The following is a 25,609-nucleotide window of genomic DNA, read 5'->3' as shown; positions in this document are numbered from 1 at the left end:
AATGTAAGAAGAGGCCTGCTGGCCAATCCAAAAACTGCTAAAATATGACATGAATAAATATTTTTGTTTAAACTGAAATAGTATTATTACTGTATTCAAAATCAAAACTCTATACAATGGTGTTCAAAGGCAACATTGACAAAGCAAGGACATGGTCATAAAATAACTGTAAACACAGACATTATCTATGTTCATAATATTATGACACTACAGTCTAAAACAATCACAAAATTACAGTGTGGTCTAGAACAATTATTGTTTGTTTGGGAGTTTTAAAGATGAAAAATAACTATCAACGACTGGGTAAATATTTTAATGTTAGTATTAAATCCAGCATTAAGAGTTGGTTAAAAATTAATTAATATATTAATGGGCCGAATTTACAAAGCCTGTTTATGTCTACATACATTTACAATACTTACAAACCTGCGTTTAAGAAAAATAGTTTTCGTAATTTTAGCCCAGTGTGTTTTGATAACATACCTGTCAACACCTTGAGGTATTCGTAGGAGAACTTGATGGCAGTTTTAGCAACATGCACGTACATTGGGATGGGATATGGAAGACTGCTGCTTTGCATGGCATATCCCCAACCTCGCATTATGCCAAGGAAACTGAAAATAATCAAAATTTAGATAATGTAATACATGAATACACCCATATAAAGACAGCCATGACCTGGTCCCAGTTCCACGAAGTGGTCTTGGCGCTAAGATCACCTTACGTGCATAAGGTAGTTATGTACTTAAAGTGATCTTGGCACTAAGATCACTTTAAGAAATGGGTCCCAGGGCTATTTATTTATAGATAGATACTAAAATATGATGCAATTTTACTGCTTAGTAACACACCCTGCTATAAGGCCAAACAAAATAAATTTCTGGTCTCTGGTCAGCGTGTGCGTCAATTTTGTTTATTTGCCGCGGTATAACGACAATTGCCGGGCTATACTTGCTATGATGTAAAACGGCATTTGGAGCCTAAATTCCATCATGTATGATCTAGGACGTGCATTCTAATTTCAATTTAAATATGCCCCTTATTTTGCTATCAAATATACCCACCTTTTTTGTGAAATCCATGCTTTAAAAAAATAAAATTAGAAAAAAAAGCTGCATCAATCCTGGAACTTTTGTCTGATCAGAGACCAACATTTTTTTTTTTTTGACTAACATAGATGATGTAACAATACTGTAATAATAACATACCCAGCTGCCACGTAATTCTGGTCCAGCATCTTTAGAACTGGCTCCCACTGCCTCTCGTGTAGGTCAATGTTCTTCAGGTTCAAGTTGGTGAAGAGATTCTTCCAGGTGGCGCCAGTGATGTTCATGAAGGACTTGAGTTTGTTCTGGAACTCTGTGGACCGCATGTACAGGAGAGTGATGTTGGCTTCAGAAGACTGGAAGTTGCCAGTCAGCAGTTCATGGATGTGTTGAACGGTTTCATTCATCTAACAGAGGAAAGAAGAATTTGGTTAAGGACACCTCAGTACATTTTAAACTATAGCTATTTGCTCTCTGGTTATTTTCTGTTGGCTTTAGATAGTAAAAGAGTAAATCCACTGTTTCCACGTAAGCTACTACTATTAAATGACATCAATGGTTTTTTATATATATAATTTCCCATAAACAGGAACACACATACCAAGGTCTTTGATGAACTAGATATGGAGATGGGATAAAAACCAAACATGTCTACCTAGGGAGATTAATTATACGAGAGTATTCTACTAATAATCTATTTTCCTTCTTTCTTTCCATTCCTTCCTTCCTTCCATCCATCCCTTTCTTGTTTCCTTCTATTTATCCCTCCCTCCCTCCCTCCATCCCTCCATCCATCCATCCATCCATCCATCCATCCATCCATCCATCCATCCATCCATCCACCAACCCACCCAAACCCACCCATCCATTCATCAATCTATCCATCCATCCATCCACCAACCCACCCAAACCCACCCATCCATTCATCCATCTATCCATTCATCCATCCACCAACCCACCCAAACCCACCCATCCATTCATCCATCCACCCGAACCCAACCCACCCACCCACCCATCCCTCCCTCCATCCCTCCCTCCCTCCCTCCCTCCCTCCCTCCCTCCCTCCCTCCATCCATCCACCCACCCACCCAATCCATCCATCCATCCACCCAACCATGCATCCATCCATCCATCTACCCACCGATCCATCTACCCACCCACCCATCCATCCATCCAATTCTTGGTTTAGTTTCCGACAAAATGGACATCCACAGAAACCTCAGACATACCAAGGTTGTGACATTTTCTACGCGTAGTCCCTGCAAAAAGTTGTGCATGATGGTGGAAACATTTCCATGACACAAGTTCTTCTTGAGATTGGTCAGCTCAGTCTGCGAGATGGTAGCGTTCAGTTTGTCGAGAACATCAAAACAGAAAGTCTGGAAAGTAAATGATGACTGGAACAGTTTCTGAAAAGAGAAAACAAAACTTTTGTATGACGAAACCACTAACAAAGAAGAGAAGAGATGAAAATAACTAACAAAAAGAATCCAAACCTTCTGCTCAGAAGGTCAATGCTATTCTGTGACCAGAACAGGAAGTGGAGGACTCATTGGCATTTTTAAGCTATTTCACTGGCTGTGGCAGGCCCGTAGGAACTGGGTGGGTGGGGGGTGGGGCAGGAGTAGGGGGCACGTGCCCCCCCACCCCTTGTGAGCCTTTTTTTTTTTTACATGTTAATGTTTGCCATTGTAACCAAAATCTGATATAGAATTTGTACCCGATCCGTCAGTGCCCCCACCCCCACTCCCAAAGTCATTCCTATGAGCCTGTGTTGGGATGTCTGGACCAATCTATTGACATAGGGGAAAATGCCATTGGTTAAAGGTCAGGTTAAGGAGAAAAGAAATTAGTGCCTTACTGTGAGCTTTTCATCAAAGAATAAGGTCTGGCCCCATGCTTATAAAACATTTAGAGTCTCGACTCAAGACGCTATTTAATGTCATGGCAATGCCATACAAATTGCATGTGAATGACATCATTAAAGATTTGTGGCTACTCTAAAGTTTTATAAGCACAAGCCTAGCAATAGTTTTCAAGTAATCTGGAATTTTATAATTCTATCTCTGTGACAAGGTTGTGACATGTTAAAATCACAGTCTAATGTAATTGGGAAAATACCATTGGTTAGAGGTCAGGTTAAGTAGGGGAAACAAAGGCTTCTCATAAATTAGGCATTTGATAAACAGGAAAACCAACTTTTATACATTGTGCACTTGATGATAGTAATACATAAACTCTAAACTATAAATGATAAAGCAGACACATCGTTTTCACAGTAACAAAAATGCAAACCCAAAAATACTTGTGGGTGTAAAATGGTTATAGTAAACTGCATGAAGTGTTGTTTTTTTAAAACAGATATTAACAATTGGCATCAACTGGAAAAAAAAATCATTTAAAACATACAAATAATTGGTAAAATGCTTAAATATGACAGAGTACCAGATGAAATACTTCTGATATGGATATAAGTACCCTTGAGGACATCATAGTCCAGAAAATCTATAAAACCTGCCTCATATCATTGTGTTGCTACATAAATAAATTAAAATGAGTCAATTCACATACTGAGATTGTCTGAGGGTCTGTGAATTCTCGGAGGACAGCCAGGGTGATGTCTGGTCCTCTTTCAAACAACTTGGTCAGACTCTTCCTCAACTCATCACGGTCACCGACAAGAACAGTCAGCCCTCGTTCGAGATCTGAAAAACAAACACACACCAGAATATGTTAGACATGTCAGTGATGGATCCAGAAAATCCATTTAGGAGGGGCCCCAATGAAATGAGGCGGAATGCCAAGGGAACTTTGGGGGAGGTTTGGAGGGGGATCGTAAAAAAAGAAGAAAATTAATATATAATAAAATTATAACTGTTGCAAAATTTAGGAGGCCTATGCCCTTGCTCACCCCTAGATCTGCATCTGCATTTGGTATTTATAAGAAGGATAAAATGTACAGAACAAACAATAACAAATCATGTATTTCATCTACCCATATTCATAGAGAAAAAAACATAAAAGAATTACAGATATTTGATCTCCACCAATATAAAAATAATTTCATACTACGAATCTTTCATTCATTCATTTATTAATATAATAATTTTTTTGATTGGTTCATTCATTCATCAATTTGTTCATCTGTTCGTTCATTCATTCATCATAAAAAATCATAAGACAAAAATACATTCTTCCTCAGGAATATCAATATCAAGAAAGCCAAAACTTCATAAATACTGGCTAACTGTGGCATGAACAGTCTTTTTATTTGGATGTCCTTCGCCATTTAAAAAACTCCAGTAAGAAAAGATTTTGTTGAGTTCCAAAAATGTATTTCCTTCCACTATTGGATGAATAAATAAATAAAAGACAAACCTTCTGTTTCCTCCAACATTATGATTCCTATTTGCAGGAATTTGTTAATGACGCTCGTCACACTGGCAGTCATGTTCCAAAAGCTGAGTTTCTCTAGCGTTACCTGCAGACTGTTCAGACTCGATAGTGTAACTCTGAAAATCAGTAAATGTATAGCTGTAGCTATATAACAATACAGTGTCTTTGATAAAGCAAGAGTTCTAGTGGTGTTTTTAAACAATACAAACCTTTTTTGATAAAGCAATAATTTCTGTTTAATTATGCTAAAATATGAACACACTGAATTAAAAAAAAAAAAAAATTTTTTTTTCTTCAATAAAACAAAATGCTAAATGTATGCTATGACAGAGCACCGTTATCCATTACAGAATATAATGACTTGTATATTTAGTTTGTAAACAGAAAAATCTGGAAAGCATAGAAATTAAAAGAAAATTCTCTTCTTAACTGTTTAAGAATTTTAGACTATTAACTACTCAGTTGCCCCCCCCCCCCCCCCCCCCCCCCCCCCCCCAAATAAAACATCCTGGCTACGGCCTTGACCAAGAGAATCATATTCCCTATTAACTCAGTTGGCACAGCACCAGACTTTGAAAGAGAGTCCCTGGTTCGAATCCCTTCAGTGGAGTTAGCTTTTATCTTCTACATAAACAAGACCCTGCCATCAATAAAATTAAGAGTGATTAATTTGCTCCCCGAACCAGATTATGGGGACCCATTTAAGATATTACCATCCTGATACTACATAAATTCACATTAATTTCATTTCAACTTATTTCCGTGCTTATATCCAATTAAAGTTCAAGCACACTGTCCTGGGCACACACCTCAGTTACTTGTTAGTGGGTTAGTCATTAGTGGAAGAAAAGAGGGTTTAGTGGTCTTACACCTACCCATTGAGCTCTTAAAAATTCACTCTTGGTTGGAGCCGGTACTGGGATGCGAACCCTGTACCTACCAGCCTGTAGTCCGATGGCTTAACCACTGTGCCACTGAGGCCGGTATAAATTCCCATGCTTCTGGGAGCTAAAAATCATTCTTCGTGAGGAGCTAGAGTGATAGCTCCCTTTAAACGGCAAGGTCTACATTGACAAAACAGTCTTGTTCTAGCCAGTGCTCCACGTCAAAGGCTGTGGTATGTGCTATCCTGTCTGTGGGATGGTGCAAATACAAGATCCCTTGCTACTGATGGAAAAATGTAGCGGGTTTCCTCTCTAAGACTATATGTCAAAATTACCAAATGTTTAACAATCCCATAACCGATGATTAACACAAATAGTCCATGGTCCAGAGTGCTAATTTGTGTGGCTACATTGTATGTTCATTGGTTGCAAAGTTATGATACATTTTGTTATCTCTACCCCAAAACACTGTACAAGAATTTGTCCTCGCCTCACTATGTTTATGGGGTGATATCCACCAAAAAGCTACTCCTTACAAAAGTCTATCATACTAATTTATTAACTACAGGCATAGGGCTATTAAAAAAACCCACCACAAGACTTTGCCTGCCTAGGTGTTACCAATTCATTAAATTTCATAGCCTGGTCCATGGACTAAAATCAATGTGCTCCGTGGTGTCATTAAACTAAAAAGTATATAACCTACTCTTCATTGATTGTCTTGTTCACAGCCTGCCCGAATAGACTTGTCCAGTCGAGATTAGTGAGTGCCTCTATGATGAGCTTCATGTCACCCGTGACGCTGCCCAGAGACTGGTCGACATTAAACAGGAAGTCCTGCACCTTGTCCAGCATTTCACTCAGACTCCCGTTCCACTTCCCGCTGAGCATGTCAGACAAGTCGCCCGTGATGGTGATGCCGAGCTTAATACTTGACCACAGAGTATCGTTTGGTTTGGCCTGTTCAATGATCGGGTCGAGGAAGTTCATCAGTTCTATTATGCTGAAAATAGTGATAGGATTCGATGTAAATCAAACAGCGGCAACAGCTAGTCCCAGGCCGACTCACCAATTTTTTCTACATCTGAGTCAGACTTTGGCAACAACATAAAAGTAAATACGATGAAACCTCTCAAAACCGGAATTCCCTCAAAACCGGACGTTTTTCATGGTCTCTTTCTAAATATCTGTGCAGAAAAGAACCTCTGTAAACTGGATACCTCTTAAAACCTGACTTTTTACCTGGTTTGAGGAGTATCACTGTATTAAAGAAAGGAAAGGAATATTTGTTTAGCAACAAAAAAGAAGATATGCTCCATTATCAAGAATATCATTTTATGGTCTAATATTAAGAATACATGTGGTTCAATATTAAAAATACAAATAAATTGTCCAATATAAAGAAATAATGTAGTACAATATCAATAATGTATACATTGTAGAGTACAATACAACAGATACATACAATACAATATCAATACATACGGTCCAAAATAAGAATACATACTGTCCAATATCAAGAATACATTAAATTGAATGAGTAGATTCGGTCCAATAGTAACAATACATATGATCCAATGTCAAGAATACATAAGAGTTGAATATTAAGAATACATAAGAGTTGAATATTAAGAATACATAAGAGTTGAATATTAAGAATACATTACATAAGAGTTGAATATTAAGAATACATTACATAAAGTTGAATATTAAGAATACATAAGAGTTGAATATTAAGAATACATAAGAGTTGAATATTAAGAATACATTACATAAGAGTTGAATATTAAGAATACATTACATAAGAGTTGAATATTAAGAATACATTACATAAGAGTTGAATATTAAGAATACATAAGTCTAATATTAAGAATATATAATAGTCGAATATTAAGAATACATACGATCCAACATCAAATGAAGAAGAATTGAATGTCTTAATCATCTCTGGAATTCTTCTGATAAAGTCTGGGAGTGTTTTGATTTCTGAAAATCCGTTGATGGCCTCCAAGATGCTCGGCTGTTTGAAGATCAGGTCTAACATATCGGCTGTATCCATGAGCCCACGGGACAGGGAGTAATCTTTTCCACGGGATTTCAATTTTTCAAATGTGCCAATCTGGAATTAGCAGAAAATTTAAAAACACGAAGTGTCAGTTGGCATGGCATTTCACAGTCCAGGACATCAACTGTTCAGCCACTGGGACATCCAGAAAAAAGGAAGCCACATTAATTGGAAGTTAACACATTCCACAAAAAAGGTAAATATAATTACAGTCAGGACTGGTCTAATGGGCACCTGTACATAACAGCCACCTGTTCATAATGGCCATTTTTGACAGGTCCTTTGGGTGGCCATTATTTACAGGTTCGACTGAATATGTTTAATGCTTTATCGTTTTACGGAAAAAAAAACCATCAAGGAAAATAATGATTAGTTAATACTACTGTAACAACTGGTTTAATCTACAGATATCAGGTAAGATGATAAATATGGCAAGTTATTTCAATGTAACTACCAGGTGATGATTAAAATGTCATTGCAAATAAAATTTGCTAAATCTTTTTTTTAACGATATTTCTGGCTTCCACTACAAATTTCAACAGTTGTCTGACTTACCATCTAGCAGTCGTTGAGCTTCTTTAGAGTAAATGTTTTAGTTTTTTTGTTTTTTATTCACAGATACCCTGTTACAGTAAGGCCAAGTTTGTTTTGTTTAATGATACCAGTAGAGCATACTGATGTATTAATCATCTGCTATTGGATGTCAAATATTTTGTTAATTTTGACATATAGTCTAAGAAAGGAAACCCACTACATTTTTCCATTAGTAGCAAGGGATCTTTTATATGCACCATCCCATAGACAGGATAGCACATACCACGACCTTTGATATACCAGTTGTGGTGCACTGGCCTTCTCTACAGTTACAAGCCCTACTTTTTAAACACTATTGCTTATTTTTGACTACTAGAGCTGTTTTTGACTACTAGAGCTGTTTTTGACTACTAGAGCTGTTTGTTTGATAATTGGAATCAGACATTACTTAGATTGTATTGTTCAGATTATCCAGTTCCATACAGCTGACAGGCTTTTGGTCATCCTGGTGCTTCCAATACCACAAAATGCATTTTTCATTTTTTTTTTAAAACATGCATATACCTCTGAGAAGTAGTGGCTATGGAGACGAGATGTAGTCTATTTTTAAGAGTATTTCCCTGTTTCAGTGTCATAGACTCTTGTTTCACCAGGGCATCTAGAAAAATTTTTAAATCCACTAGCCACGAGATCAGTAATTTTTAAAATGTACTAGCCACGATTAAAAATTCACTAGCCCTACTTTACTTTAAATTAATACAATTTTACTAAATAATAGTAATAATCAAATATATCACCTAAAGAGGGAGACAGAGCTTAAAAACACTAACATTGGGGGTTGGAGTGGGGTCAGTATATTCATATTTACAAAATAGACTTAACTACAACATTAGATTAAAAAAGTTTCACTAGTCATTGGGCATGACAATTGTAGTTATAGCCCAACATTAAATATCACTAGCCATGGGAGTGGGGCTACCATAATCTAGAAGCACTGGTTTCACTCTACTGCAACTTTATCCAAATATGTTACACATTTGTAGATTAACCAAAACTTAGTTTTTAATTTTCTGGCAACTTTTTAAAGCACTAATATCGAAGCCATCCCTAATATTGTGATGATCAGTCCACCAAACCCAACACGGTGAAAGAAGACACTTACGATTCGAATGATCTCTGCAATGTCGATCTGTTTTTGCAGAAATGTTGTCAGCGGTGGGATCGTGTCAGGATGAATGTTGCAAAGATTTTCTGAAATTGCTGTAATGTTGACATTCTCCGGAAACAGCAGAAATGAACCAAGCTTTTGGGGGTCACAAACAACCTCTTTGAAGTTTGGATACTTCATCAAGTCGAACACCTAAAACAAATATAATGAGTAGATTTGATTAAGTCAGGGTTGCCAATGTGACTCCAAATAATCAAAGATTTTCATATGATGACTAAGATTTAAATAAAACAAAATGTCATAAAAACACTATTCATATATGTTTTTGTCTTTATAAATATTAGGACTTACTTTGCAAACAGCTTGTTTCAAAATATAACACAATATAATTATAAATATTTTGTTGTGGTACAATTTATTCTATTCTGATTGGATAATATCACCAAAATGTTTTAAGTTAACATTCAATAAACCTAAAATAAAATAAAAATTATGTTATTATAACAAATGGGACATCATTACATAGAAACTGATTTATGTGTATTTTTAATTAAATAAGTTGTGTTGTTTGTAATTATAAGAATTATAAGAATTGTTTCAAAACAAATTGAATTTATTTATATACCCTGGTTACACAATCACAAATTTAGTATAAAATATTTTTACTATACTATGCACTATACTATGCATGTTTATACAATTTGTGACTGTTATACATAAATAAATTTAACTTAAAAAAAAGAGAAACAATTCTTAGACAAAATTAAAGTTAAAATTTGTTTTGTTTCACTATTGGATGTCAAACATTTGGTAATTCTAACACACTATCATCAGAGAAAACCATTAGTAACAACAGATCTTTTATATGCATTTCCCATAGATAGGACACCACATACCACAGCCTTTGATTTACCAATAATGCTACACTTGTTAGACGAGTTTTGATCCTATGACCCAAGCCCACAGGCACAGATTCAGGTGGGGCCCAAGGGTCCATGGCCCCCCTATTTTTGGTCAAACAATATATATTACAGAATAAACCAAAAATGCAAACTTATCCTGACCATTTGTCAAGGACCTTTAAATTCTATTTGCAAAAACAAGAACGGCTTTTGGGCCCCCTCTATTAAAACATCCTGGATCCGTATCTGGTACATCAGGCAGTGTTGTATGGACTACACTAAATCCATGCTTGTAATATATAATTACGCATTGCAATATGATGAGTTGCCACATGAGGATTTTATGTTTATTAAAGGATACAAAATATGTGAGATATTTTCAAAATATACTAACAGTTATATTTAAAATAAACTTACATATGTAATGTTGAATGTCGCATCTAAAAATGCATCAGCTTGTTCGCTTGTCATCAATTTAAACTCTTCAGTTAAAACTTTTTTCACAAACTTAGGATCATGGAAGAATGTTCGCACTTTCAAGGCATCACCTGAAAACAAAAGGTTACTACATAATAATTTCTGTTTACAATAGATTTTCAGAAAATCAGTAAATTAATTATATATAATCAGTAAAAAATGCAATCTGTGCACAAAATTAATGTTTTGATTTAAATGTATTTCAAAACAGTTTATATAAAAATTAAAATTAAAATTAAAATATTTAAGTTTTTGCAGAAAGCAAATGACTATGCATTTCTGAAGTGAAGACAACAACAAAAATTGCAACAAAATAGAATAGATGTTTAATGACACCAGGGCTTCTAGATTATGGTAGCCCCAATCCCATGGCTAGTGATATTGAGTGTTGGGCTAGTAAATAATTACTATTGCCATGCTTGACGGCTAGTGAAATGTTTTGGTGAAATGTTGCAGTTAACTCCATTTTGTAAATTTGAATATCCTGCCCCCACCCCACTCCCCAATGTTAGTGTGTTTAAGCTCTATCTCCCTCTTTAGGTGACATATCATATTATTACTAATATTTAGTAAAATTGTATTAACTTAAAGTAAAGTAGGGCTAGTGAATTTTTGATTGTGGCTAGTAAATTTTAAAAACCACTGATCCATGGCTAATGGATTTTATAAAAATTCTAGAATCCCTGGACACCCTAACACCTCGGCTATTCATGGGTGTCAAACTGGTAAATCCAAACACGTCACAACAAAATAAAAATGATTAAATTTAGTGGTTTGAGGTTCTCTATCATTGTGGAAACCCACTGGTCACAGAGAATGTATATGCAGAGATAGGGATATTAGTTTTCTTTAGTTTTTAAAACATTCCATGCTACTTCAAAAAATCTAAGTTTGAATTTCAAGTAATAAAAACTTTAAAAAAAGTATGATAGCATATTTAACAGCTCACCTAAGGCATAGATTTGCTAATTTAAAAAAAATAGTTTTTACCTAAACCAGTTACAAGTTCTTCATCATCTGCTATTTCTTTCAGTTTGTCCATGATTTTGACCCCTGTGCTCATGACTTTGAGAGCTTCTACTGTAGCTGGTGCTCCTAGATGTGGGGATAGGTCCTGAACCAGTGCCGATACACTGAAATAGAAAACAAACATAATCAGTCTTTTCTAAAGTTAAAGGTGTTTTCATGAAACCACTAGAGCACATGTCACTGGAGTTAAAGGTGTTTCATGAAACCACTAGAGCACATGTCACTGGAGTTAAAGGTGTTTTCATGAAACCACTAGAGCACATGTCACTGGAGTTAAAGGTGTTTTCATGAAACCACTAGAGCACATGTCACTGGAGTTAAAGGTGTTTTCATGAAACCACTAGAGCACATGTCACTGGAGTTAAAGGTGTTTTCATGAAACCACTTTTCATGAAACTGGACTAGAACACATGTCACTGGAGTTAAAGGTGTTTTCATGAAACCACTAGAACACATGTCACTGGAGTTAAAGTTGTTTTGGGTGGGTGGGGGGTGGGGGTGGTTCATGAGCACATGTTACTACATGTCAAACTTTGGGTAATTCTGACATTTAGTTTTAGAGAAAACTGACTACAGGCATGGTGTGGAAAGCAATAAACACATTAAAGTATGGATTCTATAATTATCAATAGCAACGTTTAAATATGCACAGTGGGGTTTTAATAACCGCACCCATACTAAGAAAAAAAACCCACATATGGAAAACAGCCCTTAGATCCCATTACCAAGCTCTCTCTCTCTCTCTCTCTCTCTCTCTCTCTCTCTCTCTCTCTCTCTCTCTCTCTCTCTCTCCCTCTCTCCCTCTCTCCCTCCCTCCCTCCCTCCCTCCCTCTCTCTCTACCCACAAACAACTAACCCATGTTTTAAACAGACAATCCACATATCTGGGGTGTGTGTTAAGATTGGTGTGTTTGACCTTAAGTGTATTAGAGCACTTTCTTGTTTTCATCAATGTAATATTTATTGGGCATTTGATCTCATAAAATCACACATACAAATTCTCTAAAATGCAGAAAAAAAGCTGTGAATTAATTAATGGCTTTCATTTATAATTGATTTGTAAGTACACTGTCCATTCCTCCATGTGACTGCAACATTTTAAAAATGTAAATAGAGCTTCTGTAGATGACAAGAAAATAATCTTTTTAAAAAAGAGAAAAGAAAAAAATACAACTTTTGGAAATTGGTCATCATCAAAATAATGTTGGCTTTCACAACCACTGAGTCTGTATCTGGATTCATATGCAGGCGGGTTTTAAAAATACAAAAATATAATTATAATGTTTTCCAGAAACACAGATTATTGAAACATTGATTATAATTTTTTCCAAAAACAATGTTTACAGAAACACTCATTATACAATTTTCCAGAAGCACTAATTTTTTTCCAGAAAAACTTGTAATACATTTTTCCAGAAGCACTGATCATAGAAACACTGATGTTACATTTTCCCAGAAACACTGATTATAGAAACACTGATTACAAAAATTTCCCGAAACATGATTATAGAAACAGATATTTTTTCCCAGAAACACTGATTATACATTTTTCCAGAAACATTGATTATACATTTTCCCAGAAACACTGATTATACATTTTTCAGAAACACTGATTATACATTTTCCCAGAAACACTGATTATACATTTTCCCAGAAAAACTGATTATACATTTTCCCAGAAACACTGATTATACATTTCCCCCAGAAACACTGATTATACATTTTCCCAGAAACACTGATTATACATTTTCCCAGAAACACTGATTATACATTTTCCACACAAACATTGATTATACATTTTCCCAGAAACACTGATTATAGACAGTGAAACAGCTCACTACACTGACCTGTACGTAGTTTCCTGGGCTAGTTTGAGAGACTCCTCGTCATGACATTCGTTGTCCATGTTACACACGAATGTCTGAAGAAATGGTGTAATGCCAGCGCTGGGCATAGCACGGGCCTGGTAGTGACCTGCAATAACAAACAGTATTTGCAGGGGTGGACACTGGATTTTTCTAGGCAGAGAGTGCAGTTAACTTTTTCTTAAATCATCCAGCAGACTAAAAGGTACTTTACATGATACAAGTGCCTCGTAAAAGGATAGTCGATTGCATAGCATTACATGTATGTCGATGTTGTTCGTATGAATGTATGTATGTATGTATGTATGTATGTATGTATAATATCATGTATAGATTAGAGAGGGCTTCATGGGAGACCAGTCACCTTGTACTGAATGTGTTTACCCTCTGAAAATAACAAATTTTATTATTATTATTATTATTATTATTATTTTTTTTTTTTTTTTTTTTTATTATTATTATTAACTATATAATTAATAATGATAAATCTTATATTAAAACATATACTACTGAGTTTTAAACCCATACCAAGACAAAAATTTTTTTTTACTAAAAATGTCTATATAAGTAAAAAGGTTTTCTTAACAAATTGCCATGAAATTATAGATTAATCTCATTTTTAAAATACGGGGTGAAGACAAAATGCTAAAACAACTGTAGCTGCATTGCTATAGCAGTAATTGATAATGCAGTACAAGGTAAAACTGTTTGTTTTCTACAGGTGGCTGTTCCATCCTGTAAACCTGTAACCTGTATTAAAGGGACTGTCTTGAGTTTGCAGCCATTGTAAGATGTTTGCGATAACAGAGCCTTGTTGGCGACTACCATTTCATACTAAATACATTTTCTTGTTTAGAATACCAGTGTCTGCATATCGAATGTGTTTGCAGTCATACACTAATGTATGTAGCAGTCAGTTTTTACTTTAATTTGTGATATTTATTTTTCTGTACTACAAAATTATTGGGATGTAAAATTCGGTTTGGGCTACTACAAGCAACAAACAACAAACACCTTGTAAATACAGGCACTGATATTTTAAATAAGAAAATGTATTTAATTTGTATGTTACATCATCGAAAAGGCTCTATTGGTTGGAAACATTTTACAATGGTTGTAAACTCAGGACTGTTTCTTTAAGCAGACATCGATCTATCTTAACATGACTTCTTTTGATGCCCAGCAGCTCCCTTTGATGGCTGCTTAACAGGTTGGATGGCATATACTGGCACAGCTATACATACTTTTCTCTTTGATGTGTGGTCATTACTGGCCTCAGTGGCTCAGTGGTTAAACCATCAGACTACAGGCTCCACAGCCAGCTCCAACCCAGAGCGAGTTCTTAAGGGCTCAGTAGGTAGGTGTAAGGCCACTACACCCTCTTCTCTCTCACTAACCACTAACCACTACTAACCATGCACTGTCCTGGACAGACAGCCCAGATAGCTGAAGTGTGTGCCCAGGACAGTGTGCTTGAACCTAAGCACGAAAATAAGTTGAAATGAAATGTAGTCATTTCAATTGTGTACTCACATGTGGTGTATAGTGATGGTAGAATCCCCAAACGTACAATGGCTATCAAAGCTACCACCAATACAGGCCAAAGTACTTCTAGAACAATCACTCCCTGAAAATAAAGATAGTATATAAAAATAAACATAGAATAAATACATCTCAGAAAATATTTGAAACTTAAAGTTAAAAAGTTTGTTTTAATGACACCACTAGAGCACATTTATTTAATTATCATCGGCTACTGAATGTCAAACATTTGGAAATTCTGAGGAAATTTTTTTTTTCCATTAGCAGCACTTCCCCAAAGACAGGACAGCACATACAAGTACCTTTAATATATAAGTCGTGGAGCACTGGTTTATACAGGAAAAATCACAAAGAATAAAATATTATGAAATGTAACTTCGGTCTAACCCCAGTTATGAATATGTGATTACCTTGGCAAGATCAAGGTCTTTTAGAATGCAACACAGCCCATGTACTCTGACCATAACATTTGGATATAGAGAATAATACATGAATGGCTGTTAGATACCATTTATTTTACAAAATGTATCTAACGAGGGAAAGCAAGTTTGATACGTTTTTAAACAACGAGTTGTGAGATAAATGGTATCTAATGGACACGAATGTATTATTCTATTTCTTACATATCCTCAAAACCCAGGTTTTAAGCAAATTTTAACATCTTTTCTGACTAAAAGTTATTTACAAGGAAAGCATTATAGAAACTTAAAAAAAAATTCTCTTCTTAGGGGAGGGATAGGTTAGTTGAGCCACTGGGTTAGTTGACCCACCCCTTCCCATTGGTTTCTGAATAGAGACATGTGGCATTTGGCACCATATTTGGAGAGGTCATGACCCTGTGCCTCCAAGATGTAATGGTCAGGCATCAGGCACACTTGTGTACATTTTGCCTTGAAAAACACATTTTAACACAGGAGAAAGTAAGATTCATCACTCAAGATATATTGATTTATATCAGAAGAATCATAAATATTTTGCATGTTCCCTAACTTGTGATTAAAACATTGTTTTACTGTGTATTTCCATGAACAGTCTGGGTTATCTTTGTGCAACCATTTTAACAGCATGGATTAAAATATTAAAATAGCCAGTAGGGGCCAAGTTGTGCCAGTCTGATTGGGGTATGTTGATCCATGGAACAACTTACCCCATTGTGTTTTCTAAACATGATCAACTTACCCCTATTGTCTTTTTTTCCAGTATGATTTTTCCATATTCAAAATGAATGTTTTCAGTCTTACAATATGTTTATCAGACATTCCTATATGCTTAATATGTTTGGATTTTAAAATTACGATGTTTATTATGTTTGAATTTGTTTGCGTTAGAATAAAACAATCTTCATGTGTGATCTTGAGATACTGAATAACGTGTCAAGATAGAACTTTCAAGTAATTCGTGTTTGAGACGGGATTTGAAGTTAGTTCTCAAATGTTAATGCGTTCTTATTGACTTTATTCTATGATTTAATGTGATTGATGGTATGTTATATAGTCATGAAAGTATATTATTATTTGTGAGATATGTTCTCGAGAAATCTCTCGTAGTAGGCTATTATAGAGAGACATATTCAAAATGAATGTTTTCAGTCTTACAATATGTTTATCAGACATTCCTATGTGCTTAATATGTTAGGAGTTTCAAATTACGATGTTTATTATGTTTTAATTTGTTTGCATTCGAATAAAACAATCTTCAAGTAAAGTACAGTATATTGATCAACTTGCCCCGTAACCTGGCACATCTTACCCCAGAAGGTGGGTTATTTGAGCCATTTTTTATAAAATGTTTGATAAGCCACTGTTATGCAGGGACACGACTAACTTAAGATAACTTGACTAGAATGTGTGCACACCTGTATACTGCAAACATTAGACTATAAACCATCACCTAGCATATCTTAATTCAAGCACAGGAGTTGTTGTTGTTGTTGTTGTTGTTGTGTGTTTTTTGTTAGTTTTTTTGTGTGTGTTTTTTTAATATATTTATTGCCCCAGATATTTATATATTGATAATGTCAGGGTTGGGGCCCTGAAATCATTATCTTACAATAGATACATAAATATAAAGTGCATGCAATAAAATTACTAGTTAATTGAAACAGTCAAATTTGGAGCACAAATTAATGACAGACTAAATATATAATAAAAGAGAAATTAAACAGATAGACAGAGAGAAAAGAAGAAAAGAAAAATCCATATTTCCAAATATAGAAAACAAACGTTACTGGCTTTTAGGTTACAAAAAAAAAAAAAAACCAAAACACAAAAAAAACCCAAAAACCCACCACCAACAGTATGTGTCTTATAAGTTTTTTTAACTATTAGGCTAATTTTTAATTTTCTGACATTGGAGTTATTTTTAACTATTAAGGCTAAGTTTAATTTTCTAGACATCTTTTAGCACAGGAGTTGTTAGAGTAAACATTGGCTCAACTAACCCGTTCCTCCTCTACTTAACCGTTTAAGGTTTTTTTAGACTATTAACTACTCAGTTGCCCCCCCCCCCCCCCCAAAAAAAAATCCTGGCCCTGGTCTTAGAACCGGGGTGGTCGTTAAGGTGTTTTATTTGTCAATAAATACATTCAAATTAAATACTTGTACAGCAGGTAAGGGTTCGGGGGTCGACGCTCAAGTGAATTTTTCGTTTGAAACGACAATATAATAATATGCAGGACTCCCTCTTTATTGATGTCTGTGATAAGGAAGAGTAATTTGCTTACACCTACTCTTTATCTTCACAAAGGGGGCAGGACATAGCCCAGTGGTATGTACTACCCTGTCTGTGGGATGATGCATATAAAAGATCGCTTGCTGCTAATCGAAAAGAGATAGCCCATGAAGTGGTGACAGCAGGTTTCCTCTCTCAATATCTGTGTGATCCTTAACTATATGTCTGATGTCATATAACCGTAAATAAAATGTGTTGAGTATGTCGTTAAAAAACCCAAAACATTTTCTTCCTTCTTTCCTTTCCTTTATCTTCACAGTTCTGCCAGCTGGTAATTGTTCAGTTGAAAACATGACGGCCATTTTGAAAAAGATGAATTCTGATAGTACTTTAAAATTATATCAGAATTAGGTTCAGCATGTTCTTAAATATAACTTACATCAGATAATTCTATTAATTTTCATGTCACTAGATATGAGGGACACACTATGGAGGCCATTTCGAAAACTAGCCGAGATATTGGAATTTCAAATGGCTCGTTGATTAGATTTGAAGAACGACCCAGTAAAATTTGTTTTGTTTAACGACACCACTAGAGCACATTGATATATTAATCATCGGCTATTGGATGTCAAACATTTGGTAATTCTGACAAATAGTCAATAGAGGAAACCCCGTGGGACTTCAATCAATTTACATTATTTATAATCAGGCCCCTAGGAACTACATTTTCTTAATGCAGCAAGGGATCTTTTATATGCACTTTCCCACAGACAGGAAAGCACACATCACAGCCTTTGATCAGTTGTGGTGCACTGGTTGGAACGAGAAAAAAACCCAATCAGTTGAATGGATCGACGGAGGTGGTTCGATCATGTGATGCAAGCACCTCAAGCGAGCGATCAACCGACTGAGCTAAATCCCGCCCCGAATGACACAGTAAGATTATTGATCAGTGCAAAGTTTTCTGCAAGTATCACCATTTGAAATGTTCCCCCTGTTATCTACTCTAAATCTAGTGTGACCGGCCTCGGTGGCGTCGTGGTTAGGCCATGTACGTTTCTTGTCTTACTCTATATAATAAATGTTAAAATTTGGCTTATGCATCCCACTACAGAATGTGTCCTCCTCCACTAGATAGTGTGCCCCCTCGTCCTCACCATGTTCCTATGGGCCTGGTGTCTCCTTTCTGTCTGTCTGTACAGCTATCTATGTCATTCATGTCTATGTAAATGTCACTTCTTCGCTCTCACCTCTATATATACGTACGTTTCTTATATAGGTGTGCGTGAACCGTATTTTATGTAAAACTTACTATCTCACGATCCAGAGTAAACATTTATGAAAGGATCGACTTATTCTCAAGTTGGCTGTGTTGACATTTCTAAGAGTAACTGTAAACGCCATTCCACGTGATTCAATTACTCGTGTTCCCAATCGCTTACTACGTGACATGTCGTGTGGGTAGAATCTTTTTATTAAAATCTTGTTCTTTTTTATCATAATACTGAGAATATTGCATGACCTTGCATAAACTAAAGCCATTCTTGTTAGTTTTTTCTACATAATAAACTGCATTTAAAAAAGATATTTGTAATATATACCGGCTTCAGAATGAGCTGCATAGCGTCATCGTCCAGCGAGGACATTACGTAGACCTTACCTTTGTATTCTTTACCAAAATATAGGTCAACATAATGTCCTCTCCTGGTGGCATTTAGTTCATTTTGAAGACGGCTTCTGAATGAGCTAAACTTCTATCATCCGGTGAAGACATTAATTTATGGGGGGGGGGGGGGGGGGGGGTGGGGTGGGGGGGATGAATCCCTTGACCTCATGTCTCATTGCCGGTTCAAATTCTCTGTGAGAAAGGATCAATTAACTTTTGTATTTCACTTTAAGGATTTACTTTTATCTCTGTGTATATGTGTGCGCGTGCTTGTGTCTTTGTGTGCGTGCGCTCGTGCATGTGTGTGCCAGAGAGAGAGAGAGAGAGAGAGAGAGAGAGAGAGAGAGAGAGAGAGAGAGAGAGAGAGAGAGAGAGAGAGAGAGAGAGAGAGAGAGAGAGAGAGAGAGAGAGAGAGAGAGAGAGAGAGAGAGAGAGAGAGAGAGAGAGAGACAGACAGACAGACAGACAGACAGAGACAGAGACAGTGAGATAGAGAGGCAGGCGCTGTTTTAATTAGTCAATGAACTCTAATGATGTCGTTAAACAAAAACAAACGTTCACCTTTGATCTCTATTTTGATCTCTGCTTGAAATATGTTTGAACAAATGGTTTTAAAGGAAGGAAGGAAATGTTTTATTTAACGACGCACTCAACACATTTTATTTACGGTTATATGGCGTCAGACATATGGTTAAGGACCACACATATATTGAGAGAAGAAACCCGCTGTCGCCACTTCATGGGCTACTCTTTTCGATTAGCAGCAAGGGATCTTTTATATAGCACATACCACGGCCTTTGATGTACCAGTCGTGGTGCACTGGCTGGAGCGAGAAATAGCGCAATGGGCTCACTGACGGGAATCGATCCCAAACCGACCGCGCATCAACTGTACCACTGGGCTACGCCTCGCCCCTAAATGATTTTGAAATGCAGCTTATCAGCATTATAACGATTATGGCAACATTAATAGACAATAGTGCGGAACAATAGTGGAGAGTGACTTACATAAATACATGCAGTCAGCTAGCTATATATAAATAATTATTTCACTAGTTATTTTCAGGTAAAACATATATATATATATATATATATATATATATATATATATATATATATATATATATAAAACATATTTTATATATATATATATATATATATATATATTTGTAAACAAAAGTAACAGATACTCTGACATGAAATTATTGACCGTTCAGTGCAAACCAAGTTTTATTTCAGAGTTAAAGTTTGTTTTGTTTAACGACATCACTAGAACACACTGACTTATAAATCACTGGCTATTCGATGTCAAACATTTGGTAATCCTGACATATATAGTGACTAATTTTAGAGAGGAAACCCGCTACATGTTTCCATTAGTAGCAAGGGATCCCACAGACAAGACAGCACATACCATGGCCTTTGACCTTTGATATACCAGTAGTGGTGCACTGGCTGGAACAAAAAAAAACCCCAACTGGCCCACTGACGGGGATCGATCCTAGATCAGGCAAGCGCTTTACCACTGAGCCACGCCCCTTATAATAAGGCTCATTTGAGCGTAATTCTAGGTTTAATCCTTTCATATTTCAACTAACGATTTCTAAATGAAGTATGTACACAACATTTGCATCTAAATAGCAAAAGAGATTGACTGTATGCCTTTAAGTTTTCACAAGGCAAATATAGAGTATCTCGTAGTAAACGTAAACAGGTGTATCAAAGAATTATTCTGTCTGATTGTGATATGAATCGCCGTAAACAGATAAACATAATGGATACTCGAGTAAGCGCTTTGTTTATCTTACCGCAGAGTTTATAGAGTACAGTTATTTTGCGTAAACAGACTGCAGGATAAATAAAGAATAACAGGTTTACAAATATATAAGACGTAGGCTATCGGCTTGGTTATCCTGTGAAAGTAATAATATAAAAGAATGGGGACAAGCCTCGCGGAATTCCTCATTCGTCTTTGACACGGCAGAACGTAGCATAGTAGAACGTAGGATCGATCCCCATCGGTGGGCCCATTGGGATATTTCTCGTTTCAGCCAGTGCTTTACAGCTGGTATATCAAAGGCGGTGGTATGTACTATCTTGCCTGTGAGACGGTGCATATAAAATATCCTTTGCTGCTGACCCAGAAGTGTAGCTCATGGAGTGGCGGCAACGGGTTTCCTCTCTGATTATCTTTGTGGTCCTTAACCCCCCTATGCCCGATGTCATTAAAATTAAAATTAATTAAAATGTGAAAGTACGTCGTAAAATAAACATTTGTTTTTACATTATTTCTTTTCTTTTTTTTCTATCGTATTTAACAGGATTAAGCCGTTAACTTACGTCATTAACCTGATATTTTATTTTTAAACCAGGATGCTCAGTATTGCACAATCTTACTTATTTGTGGTATGCGAAGGAATGAAACCTACATTACATCTACAGCTGTTGTTGCACGACAGGACTGGGATTTAGCCCAGTAGTAAAGCGCTTGCTTGATGCGCGGTCGGTCTGGGATCGATCACCTTCGGTGGGCCCCATACCTACCCCCCCCCCCCCCCCCCCCCCTCCGCCACGTGTTTATTTTAGGTACGGTGAATATGACAAAGCCGAGAGTTGGCGAATTATTGTTTCTCACGGCAGTTTATCAGTGGCGGATCCAGACAATCCGTTTAGGAGTGGGAACCCAATGACATGAGGCGGAATGCCATGGGAACTTTGGGGGAGATTTGGTGGGGGATGAAAATTAATATATAATAAAATTATAACTGTCGCAAAAGTTAGGTGGGCGGGCCCCTGCCCCACCCCCTAGATCCGCCTCTATTTATGGTACATTTGTTTTGTATTTTGTGATTCGCACTCCGTAACTCCGACACAAACAAACGCGTCAGTTAGATTCTAGAATGGTCGGTGTTGCACAACATCAGTTTTTATTTGTCGTAATGCGGAAGAATGAGCAAGACGGTAACTACAAAAAAAAGCCCAGTCTTTAAATAGAGAATAATACAGGAGTGGCCGTTAGATACCATTTTTCTCCCATCTTGGGTGACGGCAAAATAACGCGAGAAATGCTTTTTTTATATTTCTTAAAAACAAGGAAAGCTGCTGTCATAATGAAATTATATTATCATTTTCGGTTTATACTTTTAGTACAAACCATTTCTGGGTACGGTCCTTTCAATGGTTATGATTATTTTATTGTAAGATAAACAATACAACATGTAGGTTTTTCACTTTTTCCCAAAATGCTTGTTTTTCATCTACTGGATTGGAGAAAAATAATCCTCCATTATGTATCCATGTAGGACACATATGAAGGATTCTTTTAATCTGTTTATATAGAGAATAATACACGAGTGGCCGTTAGATACCATTTATCTCACAACGAGTTGTTTATATAGAGAATAATACACGAGTGGCCGTTAGATACCATTGATCTCACAACGAGTTGTTTATATAGAGAATAATACACGAGTGGCCGTTAGATACCATTGATCTCACAACGAGTTGTTTATATAGAGAATAATACACGAGTGGCCGTTAGATACCATTGATCTCACAACGAGTTTATATAGAGAATAATACACGAGTGGCCGTTAGATACCATTTATCTCACAACGAGTTGTTTATATAGCGAATAATACACGAGTGACCGTTAGATACCATTTCTTTCACAACGAGTTGTTTATATAGCGAATAATACACGAGTGGCCATTAGTTACCATTTATCTCACGAGTTGTTTATATAGCGAATACTACACGAGTGGCCGTTAGTTACCATTTATCTCACAACGAGTTGTTTATATAGAAAATACTACATGAATGGCCGTTAGATACCATTTATCTCACAACGAGTTGTGTATATAGATAATAATACATGAGTGGCCATTAGATACCATTTATGTCACAACGAGTTGTTTTAAAAGGTATGTTACGAGCGAAAGCGAGTTTTATACGTTTTCAAACAACGAGATGTGAGATAAATGGTATCTAACGGACACGAATGTATTATTCTATTTCTTACATATCCTCAAAAACCAGGTTTTAAGCAAATTTTAACATCTTTTTCGACTAAAAGTTATTTACAGCCGTTGCACTTGTAGCTAACATACGCGTCACAGACCCATGATTGTCAGGTTAACTATATGTCACAATGTAATTGATTTCCATCGTGTAGTTTTTCATTGGATGTATGGCAGTGGTGACTTGGTCATCAACTAGGATCAGCAAGTCGTATGTCTTGAAACTGTTAACACACGTAGATGTGTAAACAACCATGTGTTATCAAAAATAACGCGTGGTGTTCTCACCAACGGGTGTGTAAGAAAACGAGGTAAAGTTTGTTTTGTTTAACGACACCACTAGAGCGCATTGATTAATTAATAATCGGCTGTTGGATGTCAATTTTAAAACAATAAATGCTAATTATACAATAGGATGGAAGGAAATGTTTTATTTAAAGACGCACTCAACACATTTTATTTACGGTTATATGGCGTCAGATATATGGTTAAGGACAACACAGATATTGAGAGAGGAAACCCGCTGTCGTCACTTCAAGGGCTACTCTTTTCGATTAGCAGCAAGGGATCTTTTATATGCACCATCCCACAGACAGGATAACACATACCACGGCCTTTGATATGCCAGTCGTGGTGCACTGGCTGGAGCGAGAAATAGTCTAATGGGCCCACCGACGGATCGATCCCAGACCGACCGCGCATCAAGCGAACGATTTACCACGGGGCTACGTCCCGCCACTTATACAATAGATTTCGTAGCCCAGTGGTACAGCGCTCGCTTGATGCGCGGTCGGTTTGGGATCGATGCGCGGTCGGTTTGGGATCGATCCCCGTCGGTGGGCCCATTGGTCTATTTCTCTTTCCAGCCAGTGCACCACGACTGGCATATCAAAGTACGTGGCATGTGCTGTGCTGTCTGTGGGATGGTGCACAAAAAATATCCCTTTCTAGTAATTATAAAATGTAGCGGGTTTCTTCTCTATGACTATATATCGAAATTACCAAATGTTTGACATCCTATAGCCGATGACTATTGTGCTTTTGTGGTTTTAAACAGAACAAACTTTAACTCTTTACTTCTAGGTTGGGTGGGGTGTTTTGGTGGGTTTTTTGTTTGTTTTTTGGGGTGTGTGTTGTTCTTTTGGGTTGTTTTATTTTATTTTGTCTATGCACGTATAATATTGTAGTTGTCATCAGTTTATATATTAGTGGGTACATGTACTGAATATACTCACCGGGTGTCGTTTCCTGAGTATAAAGTTTTTCTTAAACAGCAAACCGAGTTGCCCTAGCAACCCCATTTTTTAGCTGCTCCTCACCCGAACTGTATTTCCTTAACGGGTTACTCGCTTCACCTGAAATATAAAAATAAGTATTAATTTAAAAGAATGAATGAATGAATGAATGAATGGTTAACGACACCCCAGCACGAAAAATACATCGGCTATCAGTGCCGGATCCAGAAAATCCATTTAGGGGGGCCCCAATGACATGAGGCGGAATGCCAAGGGCAATTTGGGGGAGGTTTGGAGAGGGATCGTAAAACAAATTAAAATTAATATATAATAAAATTATAACTCACAAAATTTCTCTCTCTTTTTTAAATGTATTTTCCGGGGCAGTATGTTTCGACCCTACCTCTTAGAAACTAAAACCACCCCACACCCACCCCCTGCATAAAATCCTGGACATGCGCTTGGTGTTTCTCGGCATTCTAATGTTTGTGTAGGCTGGATCTAGGTCAGTCGGTAGAGTGCTTGGCTGAGGTACTTGGTGTCGGAAGATCGAACCGTCTCAGTGGACTTATCCTGTAACTCACCACGACTGGTATATCAAATGCCGTGGTATGTGATATCCTGTCTGGGATGATGCATATAAAAGATCCCTTGCTAATAATGAAACAAATGCAGCGGTTTTCTCTCTAAGACTGTACGTCACAATTACCAAATGTTTGACATCCAATAGCTGATGATTAATAAAGCAATGTGCTCTAGTGGTGTCAATAAACAAAACAAACTTTAACATCAATTTATACAGTGTGGTATAATCAAATGAATGCGATATTTCTGAAATTATGTTCTGATATTTCTTAATATGCTCTAGTGGTGTTGTTAAACAAAACAAACTAAAAATCGGGGGGGGGGGGGGGGGGGGGGGGGGGGGGGGGGTTCCGGTTCCAAACACAATCCTTGTCCTACAGCTGGTATATCAAAGGCCGTCGTATGTCCTGACAGATAATTCATTAAATTGTAAAGACCAGCTTTAAGTTTAAGAATTATCGAATTAAAACAGTATGAAACATATTTTGAGATTTGCAAAATAACTTTTTACTATAATAAATTT

At 36.5% G+C, this 25,609-nt stretch overlaps 1 protein-coding gene across 1 annotated transcript in view; it reads right to left on the bottom strand.

Annotated features, from left to right (window-relative positions):
- The window catches only part of LOC121379797, a 144,885-nt gene extending 120,262 nt beyond the window's left edge, over positions 1–24,623 (bottom strand). Inside the window, exons 1-13 of the mRNA XM_041508449.1 lie at positions 24,502–24,623; positions 14,900–14,993; positions 13,349–13,475; positions 11,463–11,605; positions 10,413–10,543; positions 9,088–9,285; positions 7,231–7,445; positions 6,033–6,329; positions 4,425–4,558; positions 3,618–3,751; positions 2,276–2,455; positions 1,209–1,453; positions 484–614 (exon numbers count right to left, since the gene is read on the bottom strand). Of these exons, the coding sequence (XP_041364383.1) occupies positions 484–614; positions 1,209–1,453; positions 2,276–2,455; positions 3,618–3,751; positions 4,425–4,558; positions 6,033–6,329; positions 7,231–7,445; positions 9,088–9,285; positions 10,413–10,543; positions 11,463–11,605; positions 13,349–13,475; positions 14,900–14,993; positions 24,502–24,567 (2,095 nt within the window). The 5' untranslated portion in view covers positions 24,568–24,623. The remainder of the gene's footprint in view (positions 1–483; positions 615–1,208; positions 1,454–2,275; positions 2,456–3,617; positions 3,752–4,424; positions 4,559–6,032; positions 6,330–7,230; positions 7,446–9,087; positions 9,286–10,412; positions 10,544–11,462; positions 11,606–13,348; positions 13,476–14,899; positions 14,994–24,501) is intronic.
- Positions 24,624–25,609: the final 986 nt, after the last annotated feature.

Source organism: Gigantopelta aegis, chromosome 8, assembly GCF_016097555.1.
Source record: "Gigantopelta aegis isolate Gae_Host chromosome 8, Gae_host_genome, whole genome shotgun sequence".
In the NCBI taxonomy this organism is placed as follows: domain Eukaryota; kingdom Metazoa; phylum Mollusca; class Gastropoda; order Neomphalida; family Peltospiridae; genus Gigantopelta; species Gigantopelta aegis.
This window is presented reverse-complemented; position numbering and strand designations above follow the sequence as displayed.